At 34.9% G+C, this 27666-nt stretch overlaps 1 protein-coding gene and 1 long non-coding RNA gene across 7 annotated transcripts in view; one reads left to right on the forward strand and one right to left on the reverse strand.

Moving 5' to 3' along the window:
* The window catches only part of LOC146992691 (uncharacterized), a 289003-nt gene that overhangs the window by 205387 nt on the left and 55950 nt on the right, over window positions 1–27666 (forward strand). The gene's annotated exons all lie outside the window — the stretch shown is intronic.
* The window catches only part of LOC146992692 (uncharacterized), a 137176-nt gene that overhangs the window by 106068 nt on the left and 3442 nt on the right, over window positions 1–27666 (reverse strand). Inside the window, exon 2 of one of the 5 annotated variants that reach the window (XM_085809391.1) lies at window positions 7604–7997. The exons of the other annotated variants lie outside the window; for them this stretch is intronic. Coding sequence (XP_085665517.1) covers window positions 7850–7997 — 148 coding nt within the window. The 3' untranslated portion in view covers window positions 7604–7849. Of the gene's footprint in view, window positions 1–7603; window positions 7998–27666 lie in introns of those variants that run through there. 5 annotated transcript variants of the gene reach the window in all.

The following is a 27666-nucleotide window of genomic DNA, read 5'->3' on the forward strand; positions in this document are numbered from 1 at the left end:
ATCTGTGTTATGAACTAAAATGTTTATAATATTTCTAAAATTTACTAAAATATGTGTAATTACATGAAAAAACACAGTTTTTGTAAAATATTTCTTATCGTTTTATATAGAAATACTTATAAAACTATCAAATTAATAAATATAACTTAGATTGTAGCTTAAAACCTAGTAAATAATATAGAAAACACTTTAGTGAAATTTAATAGAGATACCTTTAGAACATTTTGAGTAATTACATTCCTTGTATGTAAAAACACTAGAAAAATTAGTTTTCCAGAAAACGCATTTAAAGATTTCACATTAACAGAAAAACTGTTCTGTTGTATTTACACACTTAAAATTTTGCACATTTGTACATCAGACCCTCCATATCTTTATACTTAAGTAATTTTGATTTCCTATTTGATTTTAATTTTTTTCTGGCTATTTTCGAAATGAGCGACGAATGACGTTTCGAGTTCTTTATTCTTTCGTTATCAATTCCAAAGTAATTTTTAATCATTTCTTGTTCAATTGATATGCCTAAATGTTCAAACACAGGAAGTAATCCAAGATACCCTATATTAAAAATTAAAACTGCTATATATGCACCCAGCAACATAGTCTTTATACCTAGTCGCAATGTTGCCAGACCCAGTTCAAAAAAACTCAATGTTACCAGTCCTAGTTCAAAACATTAAGGCAAATAATTATTACCAGAAACAAAAAAAAGTACCCAGAATTAAAATGAAATGTTTTAGCACAATTTACACACAAAACAGGTAAAAAAAAACACGGATAACAACATTGTTTACCTTTAAGTTGAGCCTTTTAAATGGCACTTCCGGTCTTTCTGCTTCCACTTCCAGTGCAGTTAATTGGCTATATCTACTCTTCTAATTATCACAAACGTAAAAATGAACCATTTTCGGAATCCTACAAAACTGACCTTTCAAACTGGGCAATTTAAAAAAACCGAATTTTTTCGACGAAATCGTTTTTTTAACGTAGTTTTTTTAACCTTAAAATGTAACAATTTTTTTTTCGTGCAATTTAAGTATTACTTCCTGATGTATTGTGTAATTTATAGTATACTGTAAATCTATGCAAGTTTAAAAATTAATACCTGCTACTTCCTCAGACATTTATTTGAAAATTTGCAGTTTTGGAATGGAGGAGTGTTTTATGGATCAAGTGCCTTTTTTATTTAAATAGAATCTGGTTTTACATAAGATTGATTCACCACCTTATGTCAGCAACGTAATCACTTCTAAATATATTTCCCCTGCAAATCTAACGCTTCAAAAATCTACATTACTTATCATTCAAAGCACAAAACTTTGTGTTTTTTCACTGCAAATGGGAAATGCTGCATTTCCGTGACAGTGATGTCACGCGGACGACTTATTACCGCTGCATTATTTCAATTCTGAAATAAATGTTCATTCTTTCATCGCTTAAATTTTGTTAAGAGAGAAGTTTTATTTATTGAAATTTGCCTCGTATGCAATGCCATGAGTAATAGAGTTTGTAATAGAATCGTATGCAATAGAATGAGACATATTTTCTTGACTTAAATTTACAAATTTTTATTTGTAGGATTTATTTTCAGCATAGCATACTTTTTAGGCTTTTAAACATCCATTCTGTTCTGCTGTCGGAAAAGAAAATTAAATAATTCTAACTCTCATAGACCGACTTCTTGGCGAAGAGGAGAGACTTCAAATTTTAGTCGTTCAGGTGAGAACAAACGAGTAAAAGGCGATGAAATTTTTGCAGCTAGAGAGGAGACAAGATTGGTGCGAAGTAACAGAAGATGTCATCTGTCAGACAGCTGAGGCCAATAATGAAACTAGCAACGACGGGATCGGGTGTCTAGCCTCCATTCTCTCATTTTCAGGCGACCGTTTTCTATTTACCTGTCTCCCGACGAAATCACCCGTCAATCTAGCTCGTCGCCTCGGGGCCAGAAAGGCGCGCTTCCACATATTAATAATCGACACTGCATGTTCTGTGCGAGGATAGATCTTGATTTCACGTCCATTACGCGCCCGCTTTTGCTTGGCTACCTGCTTTGCCTTTTTGAAGCTCTAAACTGTCTTCTCTTTACACTTGGATGCCTATACAATAAAATTTTACAGCTTTAACTTCAAGAGTCATATAGCTTTATTTCAAAACAAGTCTTCTTAAATGAGAGAATCAATTTGTAGTCTCCCCGTAGAAAAAGAGGCTAATCACCTTTGTCTGAGATATCAAAAAACTTAATTGTACATCTAAATCATCTACTAAGCACACTAAAACTAAAGTAGACATTTTTTTGACATATACGAAAAACCTATTATTATCTGTGATGATACCTTTAACATTATTTTATACCAAGTCAAACAATGAGCTGAATCTGTGCAAGATCTCTCATTTTAATGAAAATCTAGTACTATATTATGATGCTGTATCATCTAAAAGTACCTACTATCAGCTTCTCATAAATGCCTAGCCATATGCCGTACTTTTAATACACCCAACTTGGATATCTAAGTTTAAGAGGCCAGAACTAAAGAGAAATTGGAAATAAAAAAGCTAGTGGATTATACTGACAGCAAGCAATCAACTTTAGGTGATATTTGCTGCTTTGAAAGTGTTATTTTAGAAAGCATGAAAGAACATTTAAGGAAAATTATTCGAAATCTTAAAAAAAATGATCAATGACCAGAAATTAACGATATCTTTCCAGTTGCATTCATCTGTATTAATAATGCCAATAATAAGCCTGCACTTCATTCTATATTACAACATGATATTTATTAATAAGAACGGTACCAATGCTATCAAAAGATTAATTTATTAACAAATATATAGGCTGATAGTATGTTATTTAGAACTAGACTTTTCAACCATACTGAAGGCAGTTATTTTGTAATTAGAAGTCATTAAAACTCAAAAGATTAAAAATTTAAATAATAATTTCATAGTTTTAATTTTTAAATTTTAGATATTTTAAAATATCCATTCCTCCCCCCATTTAGTCTTGTTGCAGAAACTGATGAATACTTAGCACTTCTCTGCAGTGCTTCAGGGTTAAAAAAGAATTAATTCCTGTACTCGCTCCTTAAGTGTCCCGTATCCATGAAAATGAAGATGAGAATTTAAATCATCTTTCATTCAATATTTTAATTAGATTGTTTTAATTTCTGCTGAATAGATGGTTGCTTCGTTCGTTGTAAAAAGCAATATCTTTGAGGTACTAAATGAGGCTTCCAAATGCATTTTACTTTAATATATATTTGTCTACAGGATGTTTTAAGAATAAAGCTGAATGTTTTATTTATTTAAATATTACCCTAAGTATGTTTTCCCGTTTACGAAGTTTCATAAAGTAGATATTTTTATCAGAACAATTTCAGCACTCTGAATAGTAGTGTTCTTAGCGTCTACTTCTTTCATATGATCTCTACGGAGTGGAAAAATATTAATTTTAGTGAAGCGTTCCTTTCGAATTAAACAAAAGATCCATTCATTTACTCAAAATGGTTGCGGTGACATGTTTGTAACTCTAAAGTTTAATTTTTTTTTTAGCCACCTAACTCTACTTCAAAGCAAGTTACTTTAATAAATGACCCTGAGTAATCTCCTGGCTAACATTTGTACGAACTTAATATCTGAAGACCAATTCTAGTTTCACAATTATTAAGAAAAATAGAAACTTAAAAAGTTGACGATATTTGACACTATCATTTCATAGTCATCTGATTTGCACAAATGTCAAAACTCCTTGAAAGAGCACATCCGGTTTTGACCGTTTGGTAATTATAGAAGAGGTGCAAACTGTGTGTAGTGGACTTATCTCACTTGTTTGACAGTAACATCAGAACAAGTTCACGAAATTGATCGTGGGAAGGAGTGCAAGATAGTGCCTGTCGTTGGCAAGAGCCTCATCGTTGAAGCGGGTCCATCTGTATCGTAGTAGGCTTCCCTAACCACTATACCATGGAGGTAAGAAAAGAGAGTCCATGGAGTCTAACTTCCTACCTCCATGCACTACACTGTCTGGGCGGCACAGCGGAGTAAATTTAAAAGCGGGAATAGGACTTGATGCGGCTTTCAACCAGCATTACTTTCTTTCCAGCGTAACTAGCTGAACTGGAGGGAACAATTACCAGCGACACGCCAGCTCTACAAGCAACAAGGTATGAGCTGCAGTTTAGATTCTCTAGCTTTTAGACATTCATGCTTGTTATTCATGTTTGCGTAACGTTCTGAGTGTGTATGCGGCATTAATCTGGACGTGATAAAGAGAAGTAAAGATAAGACAGTTAATCTTAACTATCATTTCACTTAATCTTAACTATTAATGAAATTTAATTCAAATGAGTAATATGCTCATGATGTTGCAGTCTAATGAGGATTTTTCATGACTTCTTTCCCCAAAACATTACAGAGCTTGTTAAGTAAGAAAACATTGGATTTTATGCATATTTCTTTAGTTTTCTCAAAGATGTCAGGAAATTCCGCGGTGTGGCCTACTCAGCACTTTGTTTGGCACTTTATTTTTTATGTTTTAGTTATATGGGGTGTTTTATTGGGAAACTGCTATTAATATTTCCAAGCAGTAGTTAACAAGCTTATCAAAATTTAAAACTTTAGATAGAATATCTACATCAAATTAGACACATCCGTCCAAAGTCTATATAGTAGTAAATTAAAGCGTAATTCTCCTTCTTAAATGGAAACAACCCTTTCTCTTTCAAATGCTTAAAATCTCCTCGGAGAGAATTTGGATCATTTTAGGTAGCTCATTTTACTGTAATATTTAAGATAAAATACTTAATAAAATTTGAAAATGGCATTTAAGAAAAACATGAGGTTAATGGTTACTCGTTTATAATACGGAGCTTCAATAATACGCACTTAGTGAAATCTCCTTACGCTCTTACCATAAGCTGATTACTGTGATGGGTACAGAAATCTGCTTTTGAACACATATCAGATAATAGATACCGAAATGTAGCATGTAGCTCAAATGTTTAATTTAAAGTAGTTTATAAAATATTTTTCTGGCATAACTAGTTTATTCGTATGTATTGTCATAAAATATAAAACTACGATTTGGGAAAATGCTTTATCTTTTGCCCTGTCAACAAAATTAAGCATTTTTACTTAGCATAGTTCACGTTTGTAATTTGGCATTTTGAATTGAAACATAAAAGATATTTTTCCTCTAAGGAAAAACGGACGCTTATAGAAAAGGTGTGCCTAGTGCTCCCAGATGTTATCATGAACACGAACACTGTTGCTTTCAAAGCAAAACAAAGAAGTCGTTGACTGAAAAATTAGTCCTCACTTTTTCTTCAGTTCATTGATTTTTTACAGCTACATAGCTTACTTTTATCCACCCTTCATTGTTGCTTCTGTTTGATGTCTGACAGAAGAATCTCCCCCCTCCTACAGTTCTATATAATCTGTATAAACAGTCCAAGGTTGACAGAGCATACGCAAATTTAGTATTCAAAGCTTAAAATTTTTTCTTACATTCTTCCAGCTATAATATTTTAAACGCAGCATTTCTTTTATCAAATGAGAATTTAACGTATTTATAATTACAATAGAACCTCGTTTATCCGAATTGATTGGGACAAAGATGAAGCAATTCCGAATAACTGATGCCCTGGTTTGTTTTCATTAAAAAAAAGTATGAAACAATCATTTTTTTTCTTTGAAATCACTTGAACACACAGATACACACATTTGTGATTTTGAATTTAAATTTATCTTTTGTGAAAGTCAAAGAAAATTCATCAGTGAAGAAGAAATATTTTAAAAAATTTTGTTAAGTATTTTGTCTTCTACTTTTAACTTACTTTTTTAATTTGAGGTAGCTTTAAATAATTTACAATCACAAAGAACTTTTTTCTCAAATTGTTAAAAGAGGCATCAGGTAAGTGACACTGAGCCACTGGCCAAAAAGTGCCAGCAAATAATGCAAATATGTATATAAATAATTGATCACAATCTTTGAAATTTTTCTTTCTTTAGTTTGTTTACAGGGAATTCTCTCAGCTCAGTGCAAAGTTTAAATGACAATCATTAAATCATCATTGATCATAGATACTTAAAATTCTGAAATTTTGCAACTGACTCTCTTTGCGTACAAATATACTGCAATCGCATGTATTGTTATAAAATAGGAATTTACTTTAAGTATCGATGAAATAAAAAAAAAAGTGTTTTATAAATGATTTGAGAGTTTTCAGGTTTACCAAACTGAATCTTAATTTACTTCGGCGTTTCCTTTAACGGAAATTCCGCTTAATCGAAGTCCGGTTAAGCGAGATTCTGGTTAAATGAAGAATTCCGAGTGAGGTTCTGATTAAGAGAAAAATACGTTAAACACGATTTTATTGTACTAAACGAACTATTTTGAGCTAAATGTTATTGTTTGTAACTTTACGAAATATTAATATATAATTAATTAAAAGAAAAGAAATATATAGAGAAGTACGAATTTGCTGAATTTGCTGTCTTTCATTGTCATTTGATTTTTAATTCCAACGAAAGTGTAAATCTAGAAATGTCAAAAAGAAATTCTGTAGCAGAGATACATGAGATATAAAACGTTTACCAGAATAAAAACAAAAATAAGCAAAGCCACAGCTTCTTGTTTGGTTTCCAAACACACGGTTACTTTGGGATGTTTCTCTTCTCTCTTGATTTACCTGAATAGCATATTTATTCTAATAACTTTGTAATTTAAATTACATTAGCTTTTTTAAAATGAAATTCAGTTACATTCTTTAAAAATAAATGCATGAAACAGCTTTTTTTTTTTTTTTTAGATCAATGTTCACTAAAAATTAATGCTTCCATAATCAATAACAACTGTTCTACAATCAACAAAATAATCAATTGTTTAATAGGAATTAAATTTAATGATTAATCAACTAAGTACAGTTGGGATATTTGATTATAGAAAAATACTTCTTGGTCCTCGAATAAATATTTCTAAGGGTTTTGAAAGGGCTTTGTTAAGAACTGAGGCGATACGAATGACCGAATGATCAAGTGTATTTATTTTTTCCTTCATACCATATGGCCTGATAGACTGTCATATCGCCCCAAAGCTCATTTAAAGTTACTCATGAACAAAAATCTTTCCATTATTTCCATCTTTCCATTATTAGATCTTTCCATTATTTTTATTACTTCAAAGAAAAGAAAAAAAAAAAACTTTTGAAAATTGATTTCTGAAGTTTAAGTTTGTTTTAAGTTTAAGTGACTCGCCGAGTTTTAAGTTTGTTTGTACCGTGCAATTTTCCTTTTATTATAAATTTGTTTAAATAATTATTTGAATTCCTAAAATTAAAGAAAATATTTTAAAAACAGGCTTGAAAATTGAGGATGTGGCAGTCTACAATCAATTATTCAAAAGTATTATAACTTTTAAGCCATTTGTTCGATTACATAGTCAAATTTTATGTTCCATTAAATTAAATGTTGGAGAAGGAGGAACATTTTTTCGATGATTTTTCCATTGCTATAGGAAAAAGTTTTTTTTTTTTAAAGGAAATTTTCATAATGCATTCTAATTTGTTTATTGAAATACAAATCATAAATATGAAAATAACAATTTTTCCTTTTTGAGGATTCTACACTGCATTTCATAAAGACTAGAAGTTTGGTCATACACCCATGATTTCAAATTTCAGGTGGCCCACCAGCGGCCGAGCGGTAAAGTCGCTGAACACTGGTAGTTCGATCCGAGGTTCGAATTCCACAAACGGGCTGGCTGAATGGGTGTTTTCGTGGTTTTCCCCATGTGTAACGTGTATACGAGCCAGTGTCCCTTAGAAAGTCCTCCACGAAGGCATCCCTCCCTTTAGGCAGGTAGCCCTCGTGTGCTTTGCCATGATTGAATAATCCAATCCAAGAATCCAATTTCAGGTCTGAAATTTTTCCGCGTTCGGAGTACAACAGTAGTGGCACTTTTCAGTGAAAACATCCAAACTTTTGATTTCACACGAAGCCTGTTCGAAAAAAAATGACAGCTAGATTTATAGCAGGCTTTTAATTTTATAAGTTTCCGAGTATTTATTTCAAGTTGAGAACAACAAAAATTGCAATGAAAAATATTTTTACTTTACTAAATGTTAATTTTGTTTCTAAATTTAATCGATTAAATTAACTTGAAGTGATAAATTTTAAAATTGAAATACCTCCTTCATTTCTGTAATATTAAGCACTTGCTCATTATTTTATTTTACAACTAATTAAAGATAAAAGGAAAGTAGTTTGCTATTTTAATTCTATTTCGGAATACATTTTCATTTTATCTTTTTTTTTACGCGTTTGATGATATACCAAATTTCTAATATTTTATATAAAAATGATGTAATAATTTAATAAACGAATGTAAAATAGCATTTTTAATATATAACATTAGCACAAAACACAAAAATTTCACAGCATTGCGTACCTTATATGAATTAAGTAATTAAAAGTAATAAAAAGTGTAAAACTGCAAAACCTGATAGAAATTAGATTGCATATAATTGGAGTTAGAACAATTAAATCCAATTATATTAAAAACTTGAGTTTAAATTCTTATGTTTAACATCTCTTTAAATGTGTAAAGTATCTATTTATTTTAATTAACCAGTTATTTTATATTACGAATCTTTGCTGTTACTTCTCTCTAACCGTTTTCCTGCCATCTTGCAAATTTTAGTTCGCGCGTGTTTAAATGAGGAAAAAAGAGATCGTATTAAAAGGAGGTTTTAGATTACTTTAGACAGACCGTGTTTCTCTTGCTGAAGAGCTTGTTACTAGTTGAATTTCTGCTATAGCATTTTGTCTTCAGCGTTGCTTTATTCTTGCCAATAGTGCTGTACGTCGGTGTAAGGTTTGAACGAAATTGCGCATTAACTATTTCTGCCTATCCTTGGGGTAACTTAACGACTTAGCTTTGGTTTAAATTTGAAATTTTTACTTTTTGAGTTACGCCATAAATGCTGGGTGGATTTGTACGCGCAAGACGTGCCTTCGGTTATTTGAGTTCTGAATAAAACTGTCTTTTACATCTTTTTTACATTCTGTTTTTTATCTAGATACTTGCTTAGGTCTATTTCAGAGTCTTGACTTAGTATATGCAACTTACAACAGTGAGACTTACAACAGGAAACGTTTATGAATGCCTGTTACTAATGTAAACAGGCATTCATAAACGTTTCTAGAATGTATTCTATTTATGGTATCGAAATTAAATTTACACTCTAGATTTATTAAGATATAAATAGAATTGTACTTCAAAATCTGGAAAATCGATATTTGAGAATTTTTATTAAAATCATAGTGAAATGGCTTGAATGAAAAGTTGTGCATGACTGAAATCATTGAATACTCGTAGCTTAAAACGGCGCACGTTTTATTTGCATCATGAAATTTCCTTGAGTTCGTATCCCTTAGAAAAAAAGTCCCTCTGAAGCGAATAGCCTTGTAGGTTTCTTATAATCACGAACGTAACCTAAGCAAATTTAAACTTGACTTTTTTTTTTTTCAGAATTTTGTAGTGAATATTATTTAAACGGAAATAGTAATATGCTGCTACGAATTCTGTATATATATAGAAAATTTCAGTGAAATTATAAGTGAAATTTCTGTATATTTTCTGTGCAATATAACAGGAAAATCTAAAGATATAATGTTCTACTGAAAAAATAATACAGAGACACGTCTGTTTAACATTTCGTAAATGGGTATCTCGCTAAATTCGCGATATATCGCCAGGCTGGCAATGATTTTGGCGACTAATTTTTGTCGCGAAATGTGGCGAGAAATCACCTAAAGTCGCCAAACTTAGCGACCATTCGGATCCCGTCCTTGTATAATTGTTATGGGTATTGTAAATATATAACTCTAGTTGATTTTCTATGTAGCTGTAACATTATCTGACTCTCATTTGCCTTCCAGTAACTTCGAGAAGTACTAAAAATTTCTTGGCGACCAGGAGAAAACTATGTAAGACTCGATAAAACATCAGGGTCTGAGCTGTAATTTCAGAGCGGCTTCGGAGTATTGAGATATCCGTGAAAGCTTCGACTTTTGGATGCGCTTTGCATTTCATTGTATTAGCACTTTGAAGTGTAACTACTTATTATACTCTGTGACACTGTAAGCATCTGTACAAGTATTTCTGTGGAATGCTCACCTGTACTATTATTTCTGTGGAAAGTTCCAGAGTTCTGAAGTGTTTCTTTCGATAATATAAATTTTAACAACCTATCATCCAACCTGTATGCATTGAATCTGTTGCGAACCCGAACGAAATGAAAACATTTTTAGAGTCAGAAGTGGGATTAAATGTTGGTGACAAGAGCGATGGAAGAGCAATTAAAACAGTTCGTGACTGCCTTTGCTGCATTCAAAAATAAGATGGATGAGGCCGTCAACTCCGTTAAAGAAGAGATGAAACTTTTCAAGAATTAATTGAAACAGATCAAGAGGAAATGAAAAGAGAAATCGCCTGCATAAAAGAAAACAAATTTAAGGCTTGTAGGGTTTATATTTATTTTAACTAACATTTATTTTAAGTTTAAACTATCTTTCCTGTCAAGCCTTACTTTCCCCTGGAACTGCCAATGCCAGAATATGTAAATTTTAGTAGAACGCGCAAGGATTCAAATTATCAGCGGAAGTATTATGATTTAAATAGAAGGAAACGAGTTCGGTGTGATATTCCTACTTAGCGAGCGCGGAGGTAGTTAGCGAGAATTGAAGAACCCCGCGTTGCGGCCTATGTGCTTGGCGGGAAGTAGTGGTAATCGTTCCAGTGAGCTTCAAGTCTGCTGAATTAGCAGCCGTATTGTAAAACACGGTGAGTTAGTTATTTTAGAGAGCCTCGTAGTTAGAATCTTGTCTTTACTTTCTTTTCAGGTTATTATTTTTATTTTGACTGCCGAGTTGGCACCGTCTGTAAGCGTCAAGAGCACGCAATTGTAATTTATTACGTTGAATAAAAAGGGACTTAAACCCTTCACAAGGCTCTATCTTTTATACAAGTTTTCACAGTCACCTCTTGGTTGCGTGCAAGTTGGAGGCGCGCAACGTTATATTGGCGCCCGAACAATTATCGAACTGAAATGGCCGAAAACTGGATGGAAGCCGCTGGACAACACCAAGAAATGACAAGTCAGAAGGATTTGGATACCTGGTCCAGACTTTGAGAGCGTCAATCAAGCCAAACGTCTATTTCGACGGAAAAAATTCGGTGTCCGTATTTTTAGAAGGTCTAGAAAACCACTTTCAGCTCTACCCTGTGCCTGAAAGACAAAAAGTTGCCATCGCCACATCAGCACTAAGAGGACAGGCCGCGCTATGGTGGAAAAACATAGGAAAATTTCTACTAGGTGAATTTGGAAGCCCGACATATATATTTGACAATTTCAAAAAATCGTTAGTAAAGGCCTTCCCCATAGTGAAAGATCGCGCACGGCTGGAAGCCGAACTATATAGTTTCTACCAACGGGATACAGCAGAATTGACGGACTTTATTTTATGAAAAATCAAGCTAACGGATATGCTGTATGGAAAAAAACCCGATGCGGAGATTATTGAAATAATATTACCAAGATTGTTACCCGCTGTCCAAGACTACTTTGAAATTAGAAACCCAAGCACATTGCAGGAACTTTTCGAATTGGCGTTGAAGTTTCAAAATCGCAGAATAGCGGAAAAAGCGAGAGGGGAAACATATTCTCAACATACCCGAAGGAAGGAGGAAACCAGAAATGGAAATCGCTCAGATGGGGGAAAGAACTATCAAGCTAACGCATCGAAACTCGAAGGTCAAGGCCCAAAAAGAAAATTTGAAAATAAGCATCCGCGTACCCAGAAGACACAGATTGAAAGGAAAGCTTTAAACGAATAGAGGGGCCTGTGAAAGGGAGGGTCCAGAGCCCGGAAGTTTTAAAAAAACCCTCAAATAGACATTTAAACACGGTCATCGTAAAAAACTCACAGCTACCAATTATACAAGTCCTGGTTGGCGATGTACCAGTAGAAGCCCTCATCGATACAGGAGCAGAAGGAAATTTTATGAATGAAAAGTTCTTCAAAAAGAATTTTTATAGGATACGGCTATTTAAAACCAAAAATACGGAAATTATAGCGGCGCAAGGAAAAACATGTCACTGCATCGGGAAATTATCATTAAACTTACAGGTAAAAGAGGAAAATCTCAAAGTATTAATTTTTGTGGTGAAAGACCTACAACACTCTCTTATTTTAGGTATGGACTTTTTAAGAGCCGCGAGGGCCAAATTAAATTTTCAAGATAGTTCCGTGGTGTTGGAGATGGACCAGAGGGTGGTGGAACCTGTGGAGACACCTGAAGTGGACCTTAGCCATCTGAATGACCAGGAAAGTAAAGCAATACGGCAAGTGGTGAGTAAATTTTCTCATTTATTTTCAGAAAAACCAGGAAACTGCCAAATCGTGACTCACAAAATTCAATTAAATGCCGAAAAACCTTGTAGGACTAAACCGTATCGTTATGATAAACAAAAAGACCTAATCATCGAAGAACATATTCAGGAGATGTTAAAGAATAAAATAATAACGCCCATAAATAGTGAGTACGCGAGTCCAGTCGTACTATGTAGGAAAAAGAACGAGTTTCCTCCTTCGGATAAAAGGGCTTGGAGATTTGCTATCGATTACAGAAAACTAAATAGTATTACTAAATTTCCAGTTTACCCTTTGCCGGTTATAGACGAGATCATTAGACAGATCAAATCGACAAGATATATGTCTACTTTGGACTTAACGTCTGGCTACTATCAAATAGCTATGAGACCCGAAGATATACATAAAACCGCGTTTATAACAAAATCGGGCACTTATGCATTTTTACGCATGCCCTTTGGGTTGTGTGGGGCCCCATCAACATTCCAGAGAGCTATGGACATTGTTCTAAAGCCTGTCCTAGGAAAATCAACTTTAATTTATCTAGATGATATAATTATAACGAGTAGTACGTTGGAACAACACATTAATGACCTCGAACAAGTTTTTAAATTATTAAAAGAGGCCGGTCTTACAATTAACGCCTCAAAATGCAAGTTCGCAACTAAAGAACTTAAATATCTCGGTTATAAAATTTCGCAAAAGGGTATAGAAACGCAAGATTCAAAAATAAAAGCTATTAAGAATTTCCCACCGCCCAACACCGCCAAGAAACTTTCATCTTTCCTTGTATTATGTTCTTACTATCGATCTTTCATAAAAGATTTCGCTAATATTGTTGAACCACTCTTAGTAATTAAAAGAAAAAAGGCTAAGTTTACGTGGACAGCGGAAGCTAACACAGCTTTTGAAAGATTAAAAGAAGCGCTTATTAATGCCCCTGTTTTAAAATTCCCTGAGGGGGACGAAAACCTGGAAATTGCAGCAGATGCGTCAGACTATGCGGTGGGTGCGGTTCTTATGCAAAATAACCATCCGCTGGCATTTTTTAGTAAAACATTGAATCAGACACAAAGGAATTATACAGCTACAGAAAGAGAAACATTAGCCGTATTAATGGCTGTACACAAATTTCGAGTTTATTTCGGCAAATCGCCAGTAACAGTCTTTTCGGATCATGCGGCTGTTGGTAGACTTTACTCGGGAAAAAACCTAACGCCCAGGTTAATAAAATGGGCTTTAAAACTCCAAGAATATAATATCACAATAAAATATAAACCGGGTAAGGAAAACAATGTAGCTGACGCACTTTCTCGTATAAAACTGGACGATGAAGGAAATGAACTTAAATGCGCTGTGTTGACTTCAAAAATTTTAGATTCTAGAGATACGGTTATTACTGAACTGAAAGCTGATCCTGAATTTGGAAATATCTATGCTTATTTGAAAGACCCCGAAAGCTTTGAGCATACAGATATCGATGCGATAAGAAATAGAGCAAAAAACTATGAAATAATAGATAATTTATTATTCTATACGAAAACAACAAACGAAAATCTTGAGTATAAGCCAGTCATCCCAGCCTCGCTTCGATTAAGCATTTTGAAGGAGTTGCACGAAGAAAAAACAGCGGGCCACCTCGGGGTCAGAAAGACTTTAAAAAGGGTACGTGAGGCGGTGTATTTCCCGCAATTATACAAAATAGTAACGGCGTATGTCAGGTCCTGCAATCAATGTCAGTTAATAAATGATATTAATTACAGCCCGGCCGAGTACTTAAATAGCATTCGCGCTACATTTCCGAATGAAATTTTAGGCATAGATCTCCTTGGTCCCTTCCCCCAGAGCGAGTTAAATAAAAATCCTTTTCTTTTAGTAATAGTAGATCATTTTTCAAAATGGATAGAAATTGTTCCACTTAAACGCGCGTCAGCCAAAACAGTCGCAGATGCATTCTTACACAGATACATTTTAAAATACGGTGCACTGATAAAAGTCATTAGCGATAACGGAAAACAATTCATTAGTCAAATATTTGAAAACATATGCAATGGACTTGGCATACGCCATATCAAAATGGTTCCGTATAGACCACAGGCTAACATAGCAGAAAGAGTTAATAAAAACATAGTAAAAATAATTCACAGTTACGTGAGCACACATCACAAGCGCTGGGATGGGTACATAAATGAATTAGCTTATGCTTTAAGAACGGCACATCATGATACTACGGGAAAAACTCCAGCAGAATTATTTTTAGGCAGAAAGTTAATTACGCCTTTAGATAAATTATTCTTTGTGCAACAAAGAGAGCAGGAGTTTAAACAAAAAGACGTGCAAAAGCTAATTGATCAGGCACTTAAAAGCTCGGATACGGCAAGAAATAGGCAAAAACTATATTACGATAGAAAACGCCGTGAAGCAGATTTTAAAGTTGGTGATAAAGTATTGAAGCGGAAATTTTCTTTATCAAGTGCCCCAGACAATTTTATGGCAAAGCTAGCTCCAAAGTTTGAAGGCCCCTATGTAATTCAGGAAATCAAAGGAGTAGTCTTATATCTTAAGAACGAGAGAGGGGAAATCTGTAAAGCAAGTCCCGACCAGGTGAAAAAATACTATAATCCAAATGATTTTGAAATCCTTAAAAGTTTCTTGCAGGACTCAAGTCTAAACGAAGTACAAGAATCAGAGACTACAACAACTATTCCACCACCCAAGAAACAGAGAACTGAAGAGAGACCTAGCACTTCTACAACCCGGACGTCGGTATCAAAAAGAAAAAATAATTTTCAAACTCCGGCGTTTAAGAAAAACAAAAATACAGATGAACCGGGTAAAGAAACCGTGGTAAAGAGAAAAACACCACCTACAAAGGATGGCAGGAGAAATTACACATCAAGGAGAACGCGCACACGGCCACAGAGTCAGGTGCCAGCAAGGCCGCCGTTCCGGAAACTGAAACGCCAACAGGAGGCACAAAAATACGAGGAACAGAAGAAATTCAAGAAGGACTCCAGACCGGAGGACGTCAAGACCAGCCGTCCCAGGCAGAAACGGAAAGGCCAACAACCAGACGATTACTCCGTCAAGAGGCCAGCATGTAGAGGACGCAAAAGAAAAAGCAACGTGAACGACACTCGGAGATCAATAAGGAGAAGATTGACATCCATGAAACCTCTAACTTGGGATCAATTTTGCCAAAAACGGATGACGGAGTTTCAAGCATCGAAAACTCAAAGATAAGTTAAAATCTTCTATAATTTTTTTTTCTCTCTTTTGTTCCGAAATGTTATGCATAAGTACGAAGTTCTATGTTTTGACGAAAGTCAATATGTCTCGGTTGAGACTTAGTTTTGTTTTACTTTATTTAGCTAAGGCAAAAGTATTATTTTCTTTAAGTGTAAAAGCTAAAAACAAGCATTTTCTGTTGGTCGAAAGACTAATTCTGTTATGTTAAAGCCAAAATTTGGCCGGAGATAAAAATAACTTCGTATTCTTGTATTAATAAGAATTTTACTTTCAGTGCCGCCAGCTTGGCGAAGAATGAGTAAAGTAAAAATTTATTTTCTCTTATTCATTTTATGGTAAATTGTAAAAAGCATATGTATTAAACTTTTGTAAATGTATGTAAATACTTGCATGTTATGTAAAAGTAGAATTTAGTCTAGAAGCATAAAATTGTAGATGCTAAAAGTGAATGCTTAAAAGCAATGAAGTCAAAATTTAAGTAGTAAATTGTAGATAAAGTCATGCTTTAGAGCGAAAGCCTGCATGTTTAAAGATGAATGAGGGAGAAGTTAGAATGAATGTGTTTTGTAGGGTTCTCCACCTACATTTGAATTTTTAAGAATATTAAAGTAGCTCATTGAGTTGTAGAATGTCGAGTAAGGTGTGTCTATTTGGTTGTTGAATTCTAACAAATCATGGTGGTTAGGGGAAGTGTTGTAAGACTAAAACACGAATATTCCCGTTTGACACCACACACGGTGGAGAGCCAGGGTAAAGTTAAATTAATGCTTGAAAAATTGAATGAATGTGAAGTAAGCAATAACTAAGAAAAACGAATCGTTTAAAAACAAAAATTTATTGTGTCAAGAAAGTGTAAATTATAATGTATGTAGAAAGATACTGATACTTATTCCTTCCGGATGCTGGAAGGAAAGACCAAGATTGATTGATGAAGTCCAGGAAAAGTTGCTGTAAGAAGAAAGCTTTGTAACGATCAACAGAATTTTAATATACAAATGGTTACATAAGATATTTTTTTTGTGTAAACGAGGTTCTCGCCAATTAGTTCAGAATTAGAGAAACTTACAACAGGTCGTTTGTAGGACCTGCTTCCAAGTTTTCCAAATTCTGGCAGCGGCAAATGTAGGGTTTATATTTATTTTAACTAACATTTATTTTAAGTTTAAACTATCTTTCCTGTCAAGCCTTACTTTCCCCTGGAACTGCCAATGCCAGAATATGTAAATTTTAGTAGAACGCGCAAGGATTCAAATTATCAGCGGAAGTATTATGATTTAAATAGAAGGAAACGAGTTCGGTGTGATATTCCTACTTAGCGAGCGCGGAGGTAGTTAGCGAGAATTGAAGAACCCCGCGTTGCGGCCTATGTGCTTGGCGGGAAGTAGTGGTAATCGTTCCAGTGAGCTTCAAGTCTGCTGAATTAGCAGCGGTATTGTAAAACACGGTGAGTTAGTTATTTTAGAGAGCCTCGTAGTTAGAATCTTGTCTTTACTTTCTTTTCAGGTTATTATTTTTATTTTGACTGCCGAGTTGGCACCGTCTGTAAGCGTCAAGAGCACGCAATTGTAATTTATTACGTTGAATAAAAAGGGACTTAAACCCTTCACAAGGCTCTATCTTTTATACAAGTTTTAACAGTCACCTCTTGGTTGCGTGCAAGTTGGAGGCGCGCAACGTTATAGGCTATATAAGGCAGAATGGACGCGATCGAAAATAAAATTGAAGAAACTGAAGAATTTCTTTCGTCGAAAAACAAATCGGTTAGGGTTTCGGCTGCTGCCAAAGAAGATGATACCTTAAAGAAATTCATAGCGACAACAGAAAGCAATTCTGATTGTTTTAAATTTTTACCATGCCTTTTCGTCCCTCTCCAAAGCTATCTACATATGATGGTAAGACCTCCTGGCAAATGTATGAGGCACAATTTCCTACAGTTGCGGACGCGAATAGACGGGATTCCCAAGCTAATGTCTCCCATCTCGCCACTTATCTGAGAGCAGATGCAGCGGATGTCCTTTAAAACCTACCCCCCAAAAAACAGAGGCTAATCTTCGAAGCTTTATCCGGCACGATGGAGCTGCTCTTTGGCGAGAAGTGTTTAAAAGACTATAGCAGGCTTCAGTTAATATCTCCCCAATAGAAACACTCCAGGATCTCGCGACGGATGTTGAAAGGCTATCTCATCTCTCTTTTTCGGAAACAGAAACAAGGAAAATACTGTTCCTGCAGTACTTCATTGATGGCAGCCGGGATCCAGAGATATAGAAAGCCTTGAGATTGGCAGATGTCAAGGAATTAAAAAACGCTTTGGTGTATGCCATGACATTCAAGGCAGCCCAGAAAACAACTCATAGAGACAACCACCCAATCAGAGCTGCTCAAAATCCAGGAATCTGTGGATCAAGTGACCACTCATCTAGATTTATTTATACAGACAAGTCAATGCTTGGAGACTGAATAGAACTTACAAGAAACCGACCTTAAAGTGCTGGAACGGCGGTGAAGAAGGCCACATACGAAGGAACTGCATGACACCCCAGGATACGAAAAATAAGATCACTCCCCAGCAAGGACACAGGAAACAAATTAGTGGCCATATCGCTGAGCGGAATTGTAAGATATATTGAGAAGCTCTATTTTAAAGTACTACATATATCTGCAATGAGTGGCGGCAGTAATGGACGTTTTTCATCTGGAACATATCACTGCAGTTCCTTGGAATATGATCATCGATACAAGAGCCAATGTTAAAATCATCCGAAAAGATTTGGCTCAATAATTCAAACGCAAACTCATCTGGAAACCACCCTGTTTTACTCTATAGAGTGTTTCGGCAGCGGCATCAATGGAAAATTAAACGTAAACATTACGTTTGGAAGTGCCTCCAACAATAAATGTAGCAAATACTGCAGACCCTTAGATACTCGGATTAAACTTTCTACGGAAATATAATGTTTCCTTAGACTTACCAAACTGCATTCTGCCTCTGAAGATATAAACCTATTCGAAATTAATGACGAAGAAGTTAACTTTATCCACCATATAGTAGGTCAAGACGATATCACAGTACCAGTAATAGCAGAATTTTTACTTCCTGGAACCACATCCAAAACAGAAATTTCCGATACGGTGTAATGGAATATCCCAAGAACTGGAACACCCCGCGAGGAATACTGGTAGCCTCCGCACTCGCCGACACATCGAGGAAAGTTATCCTGGTGAGAGTTGCCAGCATCAGTGAAAAAACGAAAATCATTAGGAAAGGTGAAGTGGTTGCCGCATGTATTCCAGTGGCCTGTATTAAATGACCCAATAGTCCGCCAATCTCTGTGTCTTTGGAGACACTAATATCGGAGTTATATCAGAATGTACAATTAAGCTATGAAGAGAGATCATTCACTAATCAAGCAATACACAAGATGTCTACCGATTGCTAAACAGGAAGAGGTAGGAAAACTGTTAAAGGACATGCAAGAAAACAATGTTAGCGAGCCTTTAGCAAGTCTATGTGCCTCACCCATCGTCCTAGTCCGAAAGAAAGATTGTACAATTAGATTTTGAGTTGCATTGACGTCGGTTTAACGAGATTCCGGAGAAAGACAGCTAGCCTCTTCCTAGAATTGACGATATTCTGGACACTCTTTCTGGAAGCAAGGGGTTTTTGACGCTTGATGTAAAGAGTGGATATTTGAAGGTAAAGATAAACACTGATGGCCGAGAATAGACGGCATTTACTACTAGACAAGGACATTGGCAGATTAAGGATTATGTAATGCGCCGGCAACATTCGAAAGCCTCAAGGTTACCGTGTTAAGAGGTCTTTCCTAGGACGTCTGTCTGATATACCTGGATGAGATCGTCATCGTCTTGAAGAGTTTTGAACATTTTGAAAATATTAGGAAGGTACTTCAGAAATTAAAGGACGCCAATCTAAAATTTAGTCTCTCCAAATGTAAATTATTCAGACAGGAAGGGACTTATTTCGGGCATGTTATCTCTGCCGAAGATGCGTGTGAATCCGCTCAACAGTTAAAGACTGGAGACCCCTCGAAAGTATTCATTAGCTGAGAAGATTCTTATTGAAGAAGCTGCAGCTACTATACTGCAGCAAACTGAAAGAGGCTTTAACATGTGCGGCAATCTTGACATATCCCCAACTCGTCAAACCACCGAAGGACATGCGACATGCGACGGGGGACGTGGGCACCACCCCTTTACCGTCGGTTAATTGGTGTAGCGCCACGTCCACCAATATCTAGAGTTGAACCTTGAGTCTTTCAAAAGAGCAATTACATGGCCATACAAGGGCTGTTAATATTTAGTATTACATTCTTGTTTGCTTGTTAACATATTCTATGGATAACGTGATTTACGGAGTTACTCGTACATACTGACTTTGTCTCTCATTTCCGGCATACAATGCATATGCATTACCTGAATTACATTAATCTTACATTGCGTTGGATTACTTTTGTGTACAGTTAAACCACCGAAGGACAGAAGAAACGCAGCTGAGGGAAGCTGCAACGCTACAACTCAGGAGCGCCTTTTGAACGTATCGCCTTTGATATCCTGGGACCTCGGCCAAGTCCTCGTTGTCATTAATTATTTCACCCAATGTCCTGTAGCGTGTCCTGTTCCTAATCAAGAGGTAGCAGTCACAGTAGCAGAGGCAATGATACAGTATTGGATTTTCAGGTTCGAAGTGCCTCTTCAGTTACATTCCAATCAAGGAAGAAATTTTGCCTTGGCTATAATTAAAGAACTCTGCAAGCTACTCGGCAATGACAAAACCCAAACGACACCTTTACATCACCAGTCAAACGGCATGGTAGAGGAGTTTAATCGAATGATCCTTAATAACCTCTCGCTGATGATTTCCGGAAACAAATAGAATTGAAACCAGAAGTTATCACTGTTCTTACTGGCCTATCCCAATCCTGTCCAAAAGACTACCGGCTGTTCCCCATCCCAGATGCTTTTCGGTCGTGACCTTCATCTGCCTTGTGATATCTTGTTTGGTCACTTTCCTGATGCGTCTTCATCACCTAAGGAGTACATTCAAGACTTCCAGGCACGGTTTGAAGCGATGCACAATTTTGCAGGAGAACGAATCAGCTTGGCGCCAAGGAAGATGACGACCTGATACCACACGAGAGCTACAGGATATCTATTCAACGAAGGTGACAAGATATGATTATGGAATCCGATTCAACGGAAAGGATTTTCTCCTAAACTACAATCACTTTGGGATGGTCCTTACACAGTTCTAAACAGGCTGAACGACGCCGTAAGTAACTAAATTCTAAGCCTAAAGTCGTTCATTACGACAGCCATTACTATGACCATAATGCATATTCCCCATAGTGTATATAATGTAAATAGAATACTAAGACCATAGTCATATTTGTATATAAATTTTTAAATTTATGCATTTTGTTATTGGTGATGAAGACGCATCAGGAAGATGTTTTATGTCATTTATTGTAATTATTGTTTAAGTATTGCATTGATTTGCCTAAATTGTAAGTATGGTTTCTTGTCCAGGGATTGCACTGCCCGATTCGTGCAGTCCTTGGGAAGAGGACAATGTTACAAATTTTGTACATATGTATAGATAATCTGAGTGAAATTATGTGTAAAATTTTTATATTTTTCCATATATAATGTAAGATGAAATTCAAAAGAAACGAACTGTGTCGGGAAAATAAGAATACAGGGGCAAGTCTATTTAACATTGAGTAAACAACTATCTTGCTAGACGAGATATTGTCAAGTTGGAGGGGATTTTCGCAACTGACTTTTATCGTCAAAAGTCGCCAAACCTGGCGACATTTTGGTCCGGTCCCTGTAGGATTGTTATGGGTATTGTAATTGAATACATTTAGTTGATCTTCTATGTGGCTGTAACCGTATCAGTCTCCCATATGTCTTTCAGCAATTCTGGGAAGTACTAGACATTTCTTGCCGGACTGGAGAAAAGTATATATAAGGATCCGAGAGAGTAACACTTTCTGAGATGTTAGTTCAGAGCGACTCCGGAGTATTCAGATATACGTGAAAGTTTCGCCTTTTAGATGCACTTTGCATTGCATAGTGTTTAACAGTTTTAGTAGTTGGAAGTGTAACTACTGATTGTGCTCTATGGTACTCTGAACAGCTGTACGAGCATTTCTATGGAAAGTTCCAGAACTGAGAAATATTTCTTTTGATAAAATAAATTTTATTAACCTATTATCAGACCTGTGCGCATTCAATCTACTCTGGGCCCGTACGCACGCCACAATATCATCTGAGGATGATCTTGTTTTAACTGTGTTTAGTGTATGGTTAATTTACATAATAATTAGAGATTAATTAGAAAACTTTCTTAATACATTTGAATTTCATTGCCATTTTCCTTTAAATTTTCCATATTTAATGGACTCATTTTCCTTGTGTGCGTGATTATTAAGTCTATGATACTTTGAACATTTTATGTAACACTTGTACAGAAGCACAACCGTTACGCTTTTTCTTAAGAATTAATATACTTGCTATACATGCTATACACTATCAATGTCAAGTACATTATGTCAATTATGATAAAATAAGATACTACTATTTGACACAGGTTTGACTTTCTTAGAGAATATACCAAAGTAAAGTAGTTCATATTTCAGTACATATAGAAGAAAATGCATTTATGTCGTGAATTTTGTCCACGTTTCGAATACCACACAAAAATACACTTGTGAAGATTGAGAAACTTGATTTACTTGGTTCTTGAAATGCAAGGAGTTAAAAGGAATACCTATCATAGCTTAGTAGTAGAACGCTTTGTACAAGTAATATATTTGAGTAAAATGTAATCCAAATTTTTGCTTAAATGGATTAAAAAGATGTAGGGTTTCGCTTGATGTGGTAATGATAACAGATGTGAAGTAACCCTAACAGACGTGAGGCAAATAATTGCTATGCCTTCAGGTGAAAATGTCATGAAAAGGTTAGAGATGACCTTTTTTAAACATAATTTGAACACAAAGGCACTCGCTTGGGCCATATATAATCCAAAAACTAGAATAAAATCCAAAAATCTCAGTTTAAATACTGGCTACTCGTTCGTATTTGGGTGAGGAATACAGAAAAGAAAATTTATAGTAAATGCTGAAATTATAAATAACTGGTTAATTAACATAATGTACGTAGAATGCAGTTTTATATATAAAATAGTCTTAACTGAAATAAGCCACTTTGAATAAATTAAATTTTCGCAAAGCTCTTATCCATCTCTTGACTCTACGCAAGCATGATAATCGGAAACTTATTACGTCAAATCTGATTATTTTTAAATCAGATACTTGAAACATCAGTTTTGATGCATCTAATTAAAATCAGATATAATTAAATCTTACAATAAGGAAAAACTCCTTTTAAAAAAATATTACTTCTCATTTCTCTTTTTACCTAAATGTACCTGAGGTAGCTAGATGAAGAATACATATTCGAAACTCGTACCTGAATGAAACAACTGAACACTTTTTATTAAAAGTGTCTATAGCAGTGGTGCTATTTAACCTGAATCGAGCCAAATTAGAATTAAAACGATTTTGGCAAATCTCAATTACATATGGTACTTTTAACATTTCAATTATAAACTTATATAATGTATAAATTATAAAAATTGTGTATTGCAATGTGTTAAAGAAAAAGTGTAATTATGTAGTCTTTCTTTTATTATTTATTAAAAATTCATTAAGATGCAAATTTAATAGAGGGAAATGGGAAACTTGACACTGCATGTCTTCTGCGCGGATATTGTTCTCAGGTACATCTGATGTTAAGATGATCCAAAGCAGGAAGTTTACCTCCGAAAAGTTTCTTTTAAAGATTGGATATTTTTCTCATCTATGAGTATCCAAAATTCTGTCTATGATATTCTTCTTTTTAATTGTAGATTAGATTGATAATAAAATTATTTTCAATTTTGGACCAAAAGAATCAGTAGAATTTTTATTTTAACTTATTTGCACTCTTTTGTGATATTTCAGAAATAATATTATCAACAAATGGATTTGAAATGAATGAAGCAATTACTTGAAGTTTACCAATTTCAGAAAGTCTAATCCCAAAATTATTTTTAAGTTTCAAGGGATTTTGAGAATGTTTAATTATTTCAATTTTCTTATATTTCTTGATGCATTTCTCCAAATTTGAGACTGGGAAGAGTTACATTTCTTTATTAGGGATAGTCCTAAATTTAATTTTGATTTAAATGTGTTTATACTTCCTATTAACTCAATAATGAACTTAGCTTTGCTTTGATGTTCAAGATTTAATTTATAGATTTGGTTATTATGTCTGTAAGAAAGGCTAAATCAGGTAACCAGCTATGATCATTAAGGTCTTCGTAAGCTTCGTTTCTGTATTCTGAAAACTGTTTTATTCCCAGAAGAAGCTCTAAAAATCGTTGTAGGGCTCTTCCCATGCTAAGCCATCTGATTTCAGAATGTAACATTAAAGTTCCGTACTCAGTATCATCTGTTAATCCTTTGAACAATTTATTCTAAAATGGTGTGGCACGAATAGAATTTGCAACTTTTAGAACAACTTTCATTACGTGTCATCATGGCGATCCTGCGTGCATCCTTATGCTTGAAACCATAAGGATAATTATCCAAAACCTTTGGGAAGACTGTCAGTAATTAGGGAAATGCAAAAATAATATTTTATGGATTTATTTTTTGGCATATTAATTTTACATTTTAGAAAAAACTGACGGATTCGAATTGGAAGGAAACTGTTAAATATGCAGTGTACATGTACCTTTAAAAAATGTCAGTTTTATTCCCATTCAATATCATTAAGTAACAATTGAATAAGACTTCATAAAGCAATAACCTTTTTTTTTTTTCTGCAATAAAACAAGCCCTTCATTTCCCATTTTCTAAAGTATGGAACGTGCTAATAATGAGTACAGTTTATTACAAATATGTTTAGTTTTTTCCTTCCATTAAGCCAATTCTTTAAAGCGAAGACAAATTCATGTAAAACAGAATAAAAGTACTTGACAAAAAATTCTTCTTCATCGTTATTATTGTATTTATTGCGTTTGCTGTTGCGTGAGTTCTTGTTTTGTTGCTACAGATATCTTTCGCGAACATTAAGCTTACTTGGAAGGCAACAAAACAAGATGTTCCGACAAAACCGCAAGAGAAAGTTCGCAGCGTTTTTTGAATTGCTATCAACAAAACAGTGATGTTCAAGAGAGAGGAAAGGAAAAAAAAAAAAAAAAAGATACATAATCCGATTTTCATATCCATACCACCACCAGTCGTCTGATACAGATACATTTTGTCGTTAATATTTCCATGTTGTATTTTGGCATCTTGCATTTAGAAATGAATACCGAGGGATAAACTGAATGCAAAGCGGGGAGGAAAGCGTGAAAACCAATTTTCTCACGGTTCAAAATCCCCTATTAGTCTCACGCTATAATCTGGCTTTTGTGGCGAGTGGCACGATCCTCGGCTCCGCAAAGGGACCCCACGCTACCATCACAGTAGCCACTCACTGTCGTCAGGTTTGGAGCCTTTGGGGGGGATTTAACCCCCCCAAACCATCGCGCAGTAGATAAACTGATTACGTACGAAAGCGCAAGTACTTCCGCAAAATGTTAGACGCGGTTTACATAAAGTAAGAGAGAAACAATACATAATTTATACTTGACACAGATCCTCGGATACAAGTGATTTCTCAATATGCTGAATATTTTCCTGAACAAATAATTATAAGAACGGAATGAAAAGCAAATGTGTTAATAAATTACTGATAAGCTAATCCCGTGATTTCCAACTCTGTTTACCCACGACTAAGGCATTCACATTCATCGCATGTTCTTATGGCCACAACGAAAGTTATGGAAAGAGGAGTAAAATAAATATCGGCGGCTGCAGGGGCACTTTTGAGTATTTCTAAAAAGGTCTGCAAATGTTTGAACTCAGAAAATCTCTGGCGTATTTTGATTGGTACCCGGGTCGATTCCAGTCAGAAAGGGTCCAAATGCATTTTCTTAGAGGCATTCTGTTAGATTGATTTAATAGCTTAAGCTTCATTTGCAACAAACCTTAACGGCAAATAAAAAGTCCACGCGAAAAGCCTGTTAATAATTGAGTAGATAGAACTACTAAGGCCTGGTAATTCCTCTCGAATTCGATTCCTGTATTCAGAGGAAATTATTCCGCTGTCACATTCTACTTGACAGCTAGACTTATATCGTCGGAGCGTCGCAGTCAGAAAGTGTTGAACTCTTCTCTCTTTGTTTTCGAAGCTTAACTTCTTAGTTAAAATTTCTTTCCATAATCTCATGCTGTATTTCTAGCAATCCCTCTATTCTCATTAGTGACGCTTTAATGGATTTATCTTTTTTCCTTGTTCTTCTGGAAAAAGAGTAGTTTTGGTTTCTATCATCTCTTGAAATAGTATACATTATATCGTAATATTCGGGGCTTAAATTCAGCCGGAATCGGCTGCCTACTTACTGGTTTTTGAGCAAAATTGTAATTCCAGCTGGAGTCAAATAAAACGAGGTCTGATATTTTATTTTGTATTTCACTTTTTACTGTTTGATTAAATGTCTGATTATCTCTTCAGCTGCGCTTGTGTAGATGACAACACCGTTACTGTAATGACAACAGACAGAGAATTAGAAATCGGAAAGTATTATCGAACGTCAACAATAAACATTACTTTTTCTTCAATGGCCGGTAGCTTTATTTAATAGCCTTTAGCCTTGCGCCACTAAAAGGGCCGGAAGTAGTGGCTATTTCATTATGAAAGTACCTAATAGGTGACCACCAAACATGTCCTCCTGTCAAAGGACGGACAGTTACAACCATGCCTGCTCCGAGATTCGAACCTGGCTCATCGCTACAGCAATCAGTGTCACTAGCCGCTGTACCGGCTACAATAAGCATTATTATGTAATAAATAAGTTTAATGAGATACCAACTAGTAAGATCCATATCTGAGAATGGATGTCAAAGGGATTATTTTACCTTGTAAAAGATCATTTAGTGATTAATATAATTAGCGATAACAGGAAGAAATGTTATTTATAACATCAAATGAAAACGCTAACATTTTTTTTTTTTTTCTGGCTCCTCTAACAAACAGAAGCACGATTTCTGTTTGAATTTTTAATAAGATCTGGTTATTAGAAAACTTAAAACCTATCGAAAGCCTGATTGCTATCATTGCTGATAAACTTAAGTTTTATTCATTTCTTTATTTTATTAAACTTTTGAGTAGACTAAAACTGTGCAGATTTTTATTGAGTTAAGCTACCCCCCCCCTCCTGAAAAATTAGTTTAAAATGCTGATACGAATTACATATTATTAGTAAATTTTTCTTTTACATCTAATTTTAGCAAGAGACTTTATTTTAATTTTAATAACATTAATTAATATGAGTTGATTATTTTCTATCACACTGAACAAACACGAAACACACAATAAAACTGAAACATTGAGTCTTATAAGAATGACTCTGGTTAGAAGCTTGATAATGAATATGTCCGAATTAAGATAACTGTTTTGCAGCAAATCTACCAGAAACAGTTTCAAATGTATCAGAATTTTAGCTTCCCAAGCAACCACACTTGTTTTAAATGTTTTTTTTTTTAACATTTCTGGGATGAATGTAAGCTAAATAAATATAGGTACAAAATTTAGCTTAAAAAAAATTGCGCCGTATAGTAACTATGAAAAGATGAAGAAGGAAAGTTTGCATTGTGATTCATTCATCTTTCCGAGAAGGAGAAAAGCAATAGTCAAAACTCTCGTATGGGAACAGTTTGGTAAGCTCCAGGGGGTAGGGAAAGACCTGCTATTTATCCAAACATGCATTGCTCCTGCAATAAACCTCCACCTTAATCCTCATTCCCCTTAGCTTGTACGATTAAGATTACATAGTAATAGGGATCATCCAAGCAGAATATACAGAAC

This window comes from Stegodyphus dumicola, chromosome X2, assembly GCF_044657685.1.
Source record: "Stegodyphus dumicola isolate Sdum_Otavi_A_Nest chromosome X2, ASM4465768v1".
Taxonomy (NCBI): Eukaryota; Metazoa; Arthropoda; class Arachnida; order Araneae; family Eresidae; genus Stegodyphus; species Stegodyphus dumicola.